At 34.9% G+C, this 12,418-nt stretch overlaps 1 protein-coding gene across 1 annotated transcript in view; it reads right to left on the reverse strand.

The window, feature by feature from the left end:
• Positions 1 to 1,620: 1,620 nt before the first annotated feature.
• Mpp6 (M-phase phosphoprotein 6) overlaps positions 1,621 to 12,418 on the reverse strand; it is a 41,288-nt gene continuing 30,490 nt past the window's right edge. Inside the window, exons 3-5 of the mRNA XM_090381579.1 lie at positions 11,486 to 11,576; positions 9,379 to 9,461; positions 1,621 to 1,873 (exon numbers count right to left, since the gene is read on the reverse strand). Of these exons, the coding sequence (XP_090237705.1) occupies positions 1,771 to 1,873; positions 9,379 to 9,461; positions 11,486 to 11,576 (277 nt within the window). The 3' untranslated portion in view covers positions 1,621 to 1,770. The remainder of the gene's footprint in view (positions 1,874 to 9,378; positions 9,462 to 11,485; positions 11,577 to 12,418) is intronic.

Below are 12,418 nucleotides of genomic sequence, written 5' to 3' on the forward strand. Positions count from 1 at the left end.
TGTTCTTGGAGCCCAAGGTCATCTAGCAGGTTACTTGAGTCTCTGATGAGTTGCCAATTTCTTCAGTGACTGAAATTCATCTAGTAATGCACCAAGTTTCAATTTTAGATCAATACACTGTTTGTTGGAAACAAAAGGAATCATCCATTTATCTATGATTATCAACCTTTGAGTGTATGATACAGACTATACAGGTGATGAACTTGGAATCACTATAGTCATTTCCATCTGAGTTATGATGACCTCAAAATGAATCTTGTAATAGTCATTATAATTAAACTAGTAAAAAGATCACGAAATTAACTTTACTGAATTTAAATCAACAAAATATTACCAAATCATTTATCTAATCTGAACTTCAACAAATGTAAAGAATGAAATTTTATTATCTTTTCTTTTAGAAAAGAGGAAAATCAACTTTACAAAATAACCAAAATTAAATTTACAAGATATTTAAAAAATTATGGAAAAACAGTTTTTTGCCAATTTGTCTTCATTCCTCTTAAATATAACCCTATAGAGTTAACTGCCCCATTTATACCTTGTGTAGTAGTGGTACTGTGGAACTCTACAATTGCCTTAAACTTCGCATTGTCGATAATTACCCCCGCACCCCACCCCATACAAAAACATGTACATATAGACTTGTTACAATTCAAGCTATAACAACAGAGGAAAAATAATGACAACTTGTTACTTGAAAAGATGTGGGTTGTCATTCTTTTCTTCTGTTGTCCTGGGAATTGGCAGAGTATCATCTTTTGTTGAATCCCTGGGAAATGAAACATGCAGATTTAGCTGCCAAAATTGCTACAAACCTGACTGATCATTGAAGGTAGTGGTGCTCTGAGATAATGAAGTTATACTGGATAAGTCACACCCAACAAACTCATATCTGCTTATTGATCCACCAGAATTTTACTAAAACAGAAATCAATCATTGCTCGCCCTCTCTTTTGTATGCATTAGAACTGCTTACTCAGAAAATTTTGCTGGGAAGTAAATAGTTAATTTCAGATGCAAATATTATTCAGAAAAACTTTTAATACTTTTTTACAACATATAAAAGAACATCAGCAAAAAGGATATTTTCCTCTAGTGGTATATTTCCTGGCATCAGATGGTGAGGAATTACCAGGTAGGAGTTTTCCTTCTGTTTCTTCTATTGTAGAGCCTCCCCTGTGACACATCTTATAGGGAAATTTCTTTTAATTCTTTACTCCAATTTTGGAGATCCTTAATATTGCAAACTATTTAAAATTACATTTTTGTATTGCAAAGTGTGTTATTCTTTTCATGTGAAATTTGAGACATATTCTGAATCATCCTCTATAAAGTTAAATTTCTTCTCAGCTTAAATTTATCTTCTATAAAGTTTTGGTAGTTCACTTGCAAAACAATGAAACTATAAATAAAAAAGGACTGTAGCAGCAAAATGCTGATTGTTATTCTGATTTTTGTATTTATCGTGTAGCAACACATGATCTAATGCACAGGACAAAAGAGAAAGGTTATTGTGTAAACATAAGTGTTGATTTTTTAGAAAAACTCTTGTTACTACACAAGTTTCTTCAGGTGAAATCTCTCTATCTAAAATTGACACAATAATTTTACAATTGAGATAATGCAAAATATTTACAAGTGTACATATGCTTGGTCATCTCTGGCTTTATCTATATACTCCTCCTGTATTTTAGAATGTATTCGCTCTTCATCAATGTTTAAGTAAAACCCTTCACTTGTCACTTTTTTTTTTTTTTTTTTTTCTTTTCAAAAAGCATTTCTCTTACTGTATCCACCTGAGACATAATCTGCTACATATTTTCGTTTCCGTACAAATCTATTGCCAATATTATCCACCAGTGTTGAGTACCTGAAATAAAATAATATAAATTTCATTTTTCTGTACAAAACTTGAAAAATAATAATTCCCAAAAATAAGTAACCTTATACAGAATGTATTTGAAGAATTCTGTTTCACCTTTACTACAAGATAAGTGAAAAATCTTTCAAGGCTTTTCAGTTTTTGGGGTGAATCATGAAATAACAAGTACATAGTCAATAAGTTCTTGGATTAGATGCACAGTGCAGTGGTCAATAAATGCAATAAGATTTGTTGTTGTTACAAGTTCAGTATAAGTTTGTTAATCATCCAAATCTTGTTTCATTATGTGTGCACTTATTTTAACATGATTTCTGAGTGTGGAGCCCTACAAAAACATTGAAAATGATGTATCAGGTTAACAGAGAGGATTCTCTGTGTCTATTCTTGTACCATCATGCTTGAATGGCATTCAGATTCAAAGAAGAAAGAAAGTTTAGTAGACAGTGAGATGTTGAAAGTCAGACAACTTGTTGATAAACTTGCAGAAGCTTTCAATATTTCACATGGAAGATGTCGTGGAATTTTTGGCAATGATGTTAACAACAAACATGCACCAGGTTTCTCAGCATGTGGTGCCTCAGATACTTACAATCAGTACTATGAGTGGATGACAATTTACAACAATCTCATAATGGCAGCTGATGATATCTTACTGTTTCTGAAGTCCAACACTGGGGGATGAGATTTTGTGTTTTCTCAATGGTCACAAACAATGCATGACTCATCAACTTGGAATTTCCTCATTCACTGCAGCCAAAACAATTCTGGCAAGACAGGTCAAAAGGGAAAGTGATGTTAAAAGGTTTTTTTGACCACTGGTATTGAGAACTATGAATTCATTCCTCAAAGTGTTACTGTTAATAAGGAAAATTATGTACAAGTATCATGCCTGCTTTAATTCAGAAAATGCATCCAGAATAGCAAGCAGCAAAAGACAGGAAGCAGTTGCATGACAATGTACTAGCATACTTATAAGAACATTTAATAAAGCCCTGAAGTTTTACATTCTGTACTTGTTTCCTGTATTCTGTCTCTCATATATATTCATCACAAGTCTTATGTAATACACAGGACTGTCTATACAGCTCCCAATACTCCATTAAAACTACACTTAATTTGAATCTAATTTTTTTATATCAAATTGTATGAAAAAAAGAAATTGCCAAATTTCTATTTTTGTCCTGTTAATCAGTTTACCCCCCCCCCCAATTTCAAATTGGAGTCAGTCTTCTGGTGTGAAATTTATCAGTCAAATTAACTAATTCTATAATTTCTACTACACCTACAAAGCTGAAAACTTGCAATATCTGTCAAAAGAAGTGTTTTCTTTGATTTCCCTGCTTCAAATTACAGAAACCTCCATTAATTATCATGCAGTGAGCAAAACTGTACTACCATGAATGCATATTTAAGCCTCTTCTGATTATTCCTTGGGGGGGGGGGGCATTTCCCTTGCTAACTGAATGCACTGTCGCATCTGCTTTACTTTCCCACATGTATGCTCTGCCACTTACTAAAGCAAATCAGGTTACACATACTCGCTGTTGTTGTTTGTTTGAATTATTGGTGCAAGGGCTATTAAGTCCATAATGCACCTCTTACAGCCTTAGTTGGTACAAGTGGATTCAGATCAGATAATATTTATCATTTTCAGAAAAGTAAAATATCTCTATAGTCTGCTGTACATTAAGCAAAACCAAGGATCTGCTGTAAATTAAGTTGATTAGAGGAGCATGGATGTGAAGAGAAAGCTATTCGTTGTTCTTTCAAGTATAATGGGCATTCAATGATCAGGTGTTTTGCTGTGAGTTGAGTTTGACAAGTGCTGCATTGTGGAGGATCATCCCATGTGAGTAGATAACTGAGTTAGGTGGTTATGTCCAATCTGCAATCTAGCAAGATGACTTCTTCCTTCCTGTTCCCTCTTAGGCTTGATCATTTTAATCTTGTGAGTGCCACTGCTTGTGATCATTTTTAATCTTGCAACGTTTCTTGCAACGACCGACTAACTGGTTAAAATAAATTTATTAAAATAACAATTATATATACATAAGATAAAACAGAAATAAAATAAGATAAAAGAGTTAAAGTATAATATAATAAAAGTGTTAAAATACATAGTAGCTTTTGAAGCGAAGTGCCGCTTCATCAGCTAGTCTGCGAATGGTGTACTTCAGTATATATTGATGGTACTGTCCTCATCCAATTCATAGTACTATTATTGGTGGCTATGTGTAGTGCTTCAAGCACTGAGTGCTGGCTGTAATCACATGAATAGTCTATGATTTCAATATCCCGTTGGGGATCAAGACTGTGCCCAACGGGATATTGCAGCACATCCAGCCTATTACTAATAACCTCAGACAATATCAACAGAAAGCTCTTTCTTCTTTGTGCAAAGATGGCACTATTGTAGTTTTGCCTGCAGATAAGGGGTGGCGCACTGCTGTCCTGGACAAGTCAGAGTATATTCGTAAAGCCCTCGCTCTATTACAGGATCAGGAGGTTTATGAAACAGTGCAACACTCCCCTGTGAAAGTGTTGGAGAAGTTGGAATCTAAAGTTAATAAACTTGCGCATTCTTGGTTTTTAGCTAATAAGATTACCAAGAACATCTGCTGGAAGCATCATGCGACAGGTTGTCGACTCCCGCAGTTTTATGGACTTCCAAAGATCCATAAACCTGATATTCCTTTACGGCCCATTGTTTCTTGTTGTCATACACCTACGTATGAACTTTATAAACATGTTGCCAAGTTATTAGCACCCCTTGTTGGGAAATCTGTTTACACTATTTCCAGTAGTATGCATTTTCTGCGTATTATTAAAGATTTTTTTATTTCTGAGAGCAAGGCTCTCCTTTGATGTGGTTTTTCTGTTCCTGTGCAACAGGCTATTGCCTGTGCGAGACATCTTTTGAGCAGGGATACCACATTGGGAGATAGAACCTTGCTCTCTACAGATGATATTTGTACTGCTCTCAATCTGTGTTTAACGGGGGGGGGGGGGTGATCATGTTCAATGACTCTCTGTTTTGTCAAATACAGGGCACAGCTATGGGTGCTCCTGTTAGTCCTATCGTGGCCAATATCACCATGGAGAAACTTGAGTCAGATTTTCTTGAATTTACCTATTCCTATCATCTCTGGTGTTGTTATGTTGATGATATTTTTGCAATTGAACCCCGGGGATCAGAATCTGGGATGCTGCAATACCTCAATTCTCTGTAGCCCGTCATTCAGTTTACGATTGAACTGGAGGTTGATAATATCCTTCCTTTTTGGGATGTTAGTCCAATGCGTGGATTCGCATTTAGTAACTTCCGTTTTTAGGAAGCCAATGTGTACAGGCAATTTACCAATTATGTCTCTGTGCACTGCTTGTACTTTATTCTCCCACGCTTGGATGCACTCTAGTTCGACTGGTGACAGGCAATTGGAGATTTCTAAAATTAGGGAGCTTTCAAATTACGGCTATCCACCTCATATTCTAGCTAGATGTGAGCTTCGGGCTCACGAATTTGTTAAGAAATCTAACCCGCCTCCCATCAATCAATTTTTATTTTTTTATTTTATTTTTTTTTTTTTTATGAAAACCCCAAAAACGAAAGGTATCAAAACCTATAGTACTTAGTACCATGCATGGGTTGAAGGAGAAGTATGGGGGGGAGGGGATGCTGGAAACTTTGCTCTAGAGACTAAACATGGGTTTCACCACTTCAAGCCTCCAATAAGCAAAGTCGTTGTATTTCACCTGTTTATGAAAGTCATCTACCATCTACTGCCTACATCCCCTATTATCCAGGTGTATTGGAATGTCTTGTTAGAATTTTGCGTCTCCATCATATACCATGTGTGCAACTTCTGGGGAGGAAATTACAATCTATTATTTTTAAGGTGAAAAAGCCTGTTCCTCCTTTCCTACAGAGTGGTTCCGTATACCGTATTACGTGTCTGGATTGTGGGCAGTGTTATGTAGGTGACAGAAGATTGAAAGATCGGGTTTCTGAGCATGAGGTGGCTCTGCGAACCGCTAATTTTGAACACTCCGCAGTCGCTGAACATTATTGGGTTGAGCAGCACAATCTTGATCCCCAGGGGATATTGAAATCGTCGACTATTCACATGATTACCACCAGCGCTCATGGCTTTAAGCACTACACCTAGCCACCAATAATAGTACTATGAATCGGATGAGGGGAGTACACTTACACCATATTATAGAATGTATTGTATTGCAGTGCGATGAGCACTGGTGATCATCACGTGTACGTAATTCTGCTTCACCGACACCAGACTTGTGATACATGATAATGTCCAGCTGACTTTATTTTAACTGGTTAGTCGGTCATCGCAAGAAACTTTGATGATATAATCTGGAACAGTTTATTGCTTTTGTTCTCCTACCAATTGTAACCATCAATATATTCTGAAGTACACCATTCACAGACTAGCTGATGAAGAGGCACTTCGCTTCGAAATCTACTATGCATTTTAACGCTTTTATTATATTATATTTTAATTCTTTTATCTTATGTATATATAATTTTTATTTTAATAAATTTATTTTAACTGGTTAGTCGGTCATCACAAGAAACTTTGATGATATAATCTGGAACAGTTTATTGCTTTTGTTCTCCTACCAAATGGATAGCCATTTTTTTCTACCAGTACATTGTATGATGTTTTTGCAACTGGTGTAAGGTATCTGGATGTCTGATGTTACATGACTGGCATCCTTGGCAGCAAAATCCGCTTGTTCATTTCCTGTGGTTCCAGAATGTGCAGGTATCCAAGAGAAGATTATTTTTGCTTGTTTGCAAAAAGCTATGCTAACTTTATTCAAAGTTGTAGTAAGGGATGACTGGAAGGAAGTTTACACTGAAGAGCACTTAAGGAATCAGTATAGACGATGGTTTGAGGGTTTAAAGACTGTTTTACATTCTCTAAATCCATCAGGATAGCATACAGTTCTTCAATATAAGGGCTGGACTCCAAAGAGAGCAGCATGCAACTGTTTCTTGGTATAGGAAACATAACCCAAAGGATCACAACAATTGTTCTTTAAAAAAAAAAAAAAAAAAAAGGATTTGCAGATACAAACATTGATCTAATTTGTGACAATTTTTCAGCATGGTCCTATATCCAACAAATCACTTTGTGTGTTTAATGTTATTAGTCCACACAAATGACGTTAAACATAGAAAATGATGTGTGTGTTTAACATCATTAGTCCACATGAGAAATACTGCTCGCTTTACTCTCCTTAAAATCTGTTGATAACGTACAGTTCTCGTTTAGTGAGTATATCAAAAATCTTTTGGCAAAAGCAGAAAACTTGGCATGCATGCATATTGTATTTCTCATTTAATTTGTTCCTGTCTAGATATCTGTAATATATCTAGACAAGACTGCAGTAATAATTCAGACACAGCAGGTTTGTTAAGGGAAAGTCTTGTCTGACAAATCTGATTGGATACTATGATGTGGTTGCAAAACAACTGGATGCAAAAAATAATTTTGATATAATATACTTGGATTTCAGGAAAGCTTTTGCCACTGTTGTGCATGGAAGACTACTGTACAAATTAGAGCAGTATGGCATTAAGGTTGCTGCAATGGATAAAGGGATGATTGAGTGGGAGACGACAGAGAGTGGTAATCAATGGACACTGCTCTTCATGGACTAATGTTATTAGTGGAGTCCCCCAAAGTCCAGTGTTGGACCCACTGTTGTTTTGTATATTTATCAACGATATTGATGAAGGTATATCAGGCTTAATGTCGAAGTATGCAGATGATACAAAGGTCGGCATGGTTGTTAATAACAGTAATGGCAGTGTGCTACTGCACCCAGATCTAGAAAAGTTGGGCAGAGAAGTGGCAACTGAAGTTTAACATTTGACATATGCAAAGTACTGCATATGGGTAGAAGTAACCCCAAGAGAAAAGTACCAACTGTGTGGTACTACATTTAAGGTGGTAGAAAATGAAAAAGACCTGAAAGTAATTGTGCAGTCAGATATGACTGCACAATTACTTTCCGGTCATTGATAATAACACCCCATGACAATAAGTCATGGGGTGTTATTATCAATGATATACAGAAATTTTGCTGGTAGGGAAAAGGTGATTATCCCCTTGTATAAGGCAATGGTCAGGCCATGCCTTGGGTACTGCATCTTGGGTCTAGAGGCCTCATTTTAGGAAGGACGTAGAGTTGCTTGAGCGAGTATAGAGAAAGGCAACAAGATTGGTGATAGGGAACGAAACAGTAATCTTACCAAGAAAGGCTTAAGTTTTCAGCATTGCCCTATTTTTATACAACAAATCACTTTGTGTATTTAATATTTTTAGTCCACACAAATGACGTTAAACATAGAAAAATGATGAAAGCATCTGGAGACGAGACACCTGCGAGGTGATCTGATTGAAGTGTATAAGGCCTTGAATGGGTTGAGCAGGCTTAGTTCTGATGGGTTTGTTTGTTTGTGTGTTATTTGGTTTTTAGGAGAATTAGTAACTAAGGCCATATTGCTCCCGGGACTGCGGTGGTCATTCCCTGACCTTTCTGCATCCTCCGTATTTGGTGGTAATGGGCTGGAACTCCGGTCCAATCAAGAAGGGTGTGTGCTACGCACTGCTGCTCCTGCCCACCTGGCTACGGAGGCGCCTGTTCTGATGGGATTCTTCCACTTGCTGAGATTATGAACCTGAAGAGGCATAAATACAAATTGAGGAAAGACAACTGTAGAATAGATGCGTGGAAATTTGCCTTTAGCCAGCTGGTAGTTGATTGCCGGAACAAACTTCCATCTGTTGTTGTGTAAGTTGATAGCTTAAATAAATTCAAGTAGGCCAAACATTTAGTGGGAATGGATGTGTGAAGTGGGGTTTTTTTTTCTGCTGATGCTATATAAGCTTTCTTTCTTGCATCACATGTCTCTACTACTACTATTACATCCTTAATTATGAACTTTATAATATTCCCTGCCACAGAAGTTACACTCGGGTGTGTATTTTTCCATTTTACACTTGAAACAATCTTTGTAAACCAGAGACACATTTCCTTAATCTGCTGTAACTTCAAGCAAGTTCAGGGAGGATCCCATTATAATACATCAAGATCTGACAATCTGTTCTGCTGCTTCCTTTAATATCACAGGATAAATCCCATCAGTACTTCACACCTTTTTTACATTTAAGCATGATAATTTCTCTTCCGATATAATTTCAGTGATCATATAACCATCTCATTACCTGGAACAACAGCATATCAAGTCTGTAAGAATACACATATGTGAATAATAAGTGTAAGTTAAATTTATAAAATGATAATTTATCCAAAAAGATATCAAAATGGGGGTTCTCAAAAAGATAGGACAGTGGAAAAATTTGTGTTCACCAAATGAATCAAAAGTTGTAAAGTATGGGGAAAAAACATTTCATCAAAAAATCAAACTGCAAAACTGAAGAAAAAAGGGGAATTATCACCTTTCCATCATTTCAATGTCAGAGACTCCATCCATCTTTTTTAGCTGAGGTAGATTGTTTAGATTTTGTTCCTCCATCAGTTTCTATAAGAAATAAAGTCTAAAAGTCATTGTGATGCCTTCACACTGTTAAAAATAAAATAAAAAGCATTTATTATTCATAGTTTATATGCATGAGATAAATAGTATAGTGCACATTCTGAAAAATAAAATTATATATATTCACAAAAATAAATGTTGGACAAAACCAACTTTTCCTCTTCATCTTGTCTAACAAAGAATATCTGTATTTGCATACAACTGAAAAAAAGTAGCCATGAAACAAATGTAAGCAGGGTAAGAAACTAGCTGGATAATGGAAGATAGAAATGCCTATCACTAAGTCAGACTCATCCTTCTGATTCTGACTTAGTCTCAATAATAATCAGTTTTCAAAATGGAACTGGAAGATTTGAAAACTGTTGGTAAAATAAATTTGCATATAACATTCTTCACCATATCTATTGATGAGAGCATGAGTCAGTGCCATTCACTAGTAACTGCTTGTTGTACTTTTCAATTTGATAACTGAGAAGTGCTCATATGGCTTTCCTGACCACTTCTACCCAGTTATAAAATTTTAGAATTATAGAATTTATTTGTTGAACCCAGTTGGGGTGTGTACACATCCCAACAGACTCAAATCTGGTTAAATGGGCTTGTCAGGTGTTCTACCAGTTCATTTACATGTACAGGAACTCTCCAACTTAAGTGATACTGATTTACCCAAATTCGACTTTACATGTAAGTTTTTGCCAGCCGGTGCAAACTGAAAAAAAAAATATATGAAAATTTATTTTGCATCTGTAGGGATAAATGGAGGTATTGTGAAAATATCGTAATGTAAACCCAATAACATTTTTTTTTAAAATTCTTTCCAAGTCCTTGGAAAGAATTAAAATTTCAATTTTATCTCATAGCAAAGAATGAGTACGGGCACCTATTTTTTTTACAAAAAAACACTGCTTCTTACTATACTGGTAGTCTTAGAGAATGTTCTCCATGAGTAAAAATACCATAGTGACCTGGATATTTTACAAGGTTATATTTATAATGGAAATTGCACTACCCTTTCATCGTTAGCATGTTCCCATTATAAGTATCAATTTTAAACACCTTTGTGATATTTTTCTAAAACACATTTCTCGCACTTTCCGGTTTATTGGGCTTTTCTGTTAGTGCATTTAATTATAAACAGGTAATAAACTCTGTGACCATCAATGATGATGCAAGCCACAAACATGGCTGAAATGTGTCACATTCTCAAATCTTGTGCTAAAAGTGATTACCATATCCATAAGAAATATATATTTAAATGTGATCACTCCTGGTCAAATCAATAACACAAGAAACTGAATCATTGTTTTTGAAGTTGAAGTGCAGCCAGAGCAATGGATCACATTGAATTTTCAGCCATATTTTTACTATGTTTACCACTATGCTCTACTGAAAAATCTTTGAATGATACATAGCAGTTTTCTATTCAACCTTTCCCTAATTTGAAACAAAATGTATGCAAATTTGCTGCTCGGTAAAATTGTTTTAAAATGCAATGAACCACATAAAACATTTTATTCGACACACACTAATTCATACTGACTGCAAATAAAAGGTGATTAATTCAAGTGTTGCTAAATATACATGAGTCACCAAACTTTCTATATATATCAAATATATTTTTCTATATATATTCAAACCTTATATATAGAGAGAGATACATTTATACTTATGGAAAAATTAAGGATGAGCCAAATAAGAACATTTTGCTCAGCTAAATTTAAAGGCTACAAACTAAAAACCACACCTGAGAGTGATTAGCATCCTCCATACAGTCCAGCCTTGTATTTTTTTTTTTTTGGAAGACAGTCAGTTGAAGAATGCTATCAAACAGTGGTGCCAACAGCAAACAAAAGAACTTTTTTTTTTTTTAAAGAATATATTAATTAGTAGTTGTTTATATCTATGAGGCTGAATCTAATCTGATTCAATCTTATAGATATGCAAATATCTGATAATCTGCAATTGTGGCAATACTGTTCTCCTGCACTTTATTGGGAAAACAGACTTACTTCAATTTCTGGATTAAACCCTCTGAAAGACATTCTTCCAAATGCTAGCTTTTCACATGATGCAATACTTGTTTCTATTATAACACGGTCCCTGAAAATAAAAGAATTTTTTTTTAAATATATATATTTCACCTTTCCTGCCAAAACAGGTTTTTAATAAAGAAAAACGGGGAAAAACCATATTAACAAAAAAATTAGCAACCACCTTACATTTTTCCTATAAGAAAGTTAAGACATGTTAATAAACATGCTAATGCTACAATACTGAAAATACAGCTTTTAACAACTGATAATAAAACCTCTTACTGTGGGAACAACCTCTCTAATACATAACTGGACATAATTATGTTTGCATTAAATGAATCTGACCTGGTTCGGTTGACACTATCTGAAGAATAAATGAAATTCGTGTTTTCGATTAATTATAAACAAGGAATAATAGCAAAACAAATTAAACAAATTTCAAGAAATGTAGGTGAAATTAGAATTAACTCTTAAAAGACGCTCAAGATCCACATGAAATAGAGCAAATTGTGAATTTTATTGAGGTTTAACTATATATTACACAAATTACATTAATAACAATTAAATAATTGTAAGTTTAAGATGAAACATCCAACTACTCAACTTTCAGCCTCCTGCAAGTTTGTTGCACTGGCAGTGAATCACCCTGTATATACTTGAATAATAAATTTTCATAATAAATTTAGAGTAGAAAAGTACTCTAAATTTTCTTTTCTTATTCCAAAAACATTACTACGAAAGTAACTATCAGGAAAAAAAATTTTTTAGAGTACTTTTAATTTTCAATTTTATCTCATAGCAAAGAATGAGTACGGGCACCTATTTTTTTTTTACAAAAAAACACTGCTTCTTACTATACTGGTAGTCTTAGAGAATGTTCTCCATGAGTAAAAATACCATAGTGACCTG

This window comes from Mastigoproctus giganteus, chromosome 9, assembly GCF_048544385.1.
Source record: "Mastigoproctus giganteus isolate SK-2022 chromosome 9, ASM4854438v1, whole genome shotgun sequence".
NCBI classification, from domain to species: Eukaryota; Metazoa; Arthropoda; class Arachnida; order Uropygi; family Thelyphonidae; genus Mastigoproctus; species Mastigoproctus giganteus.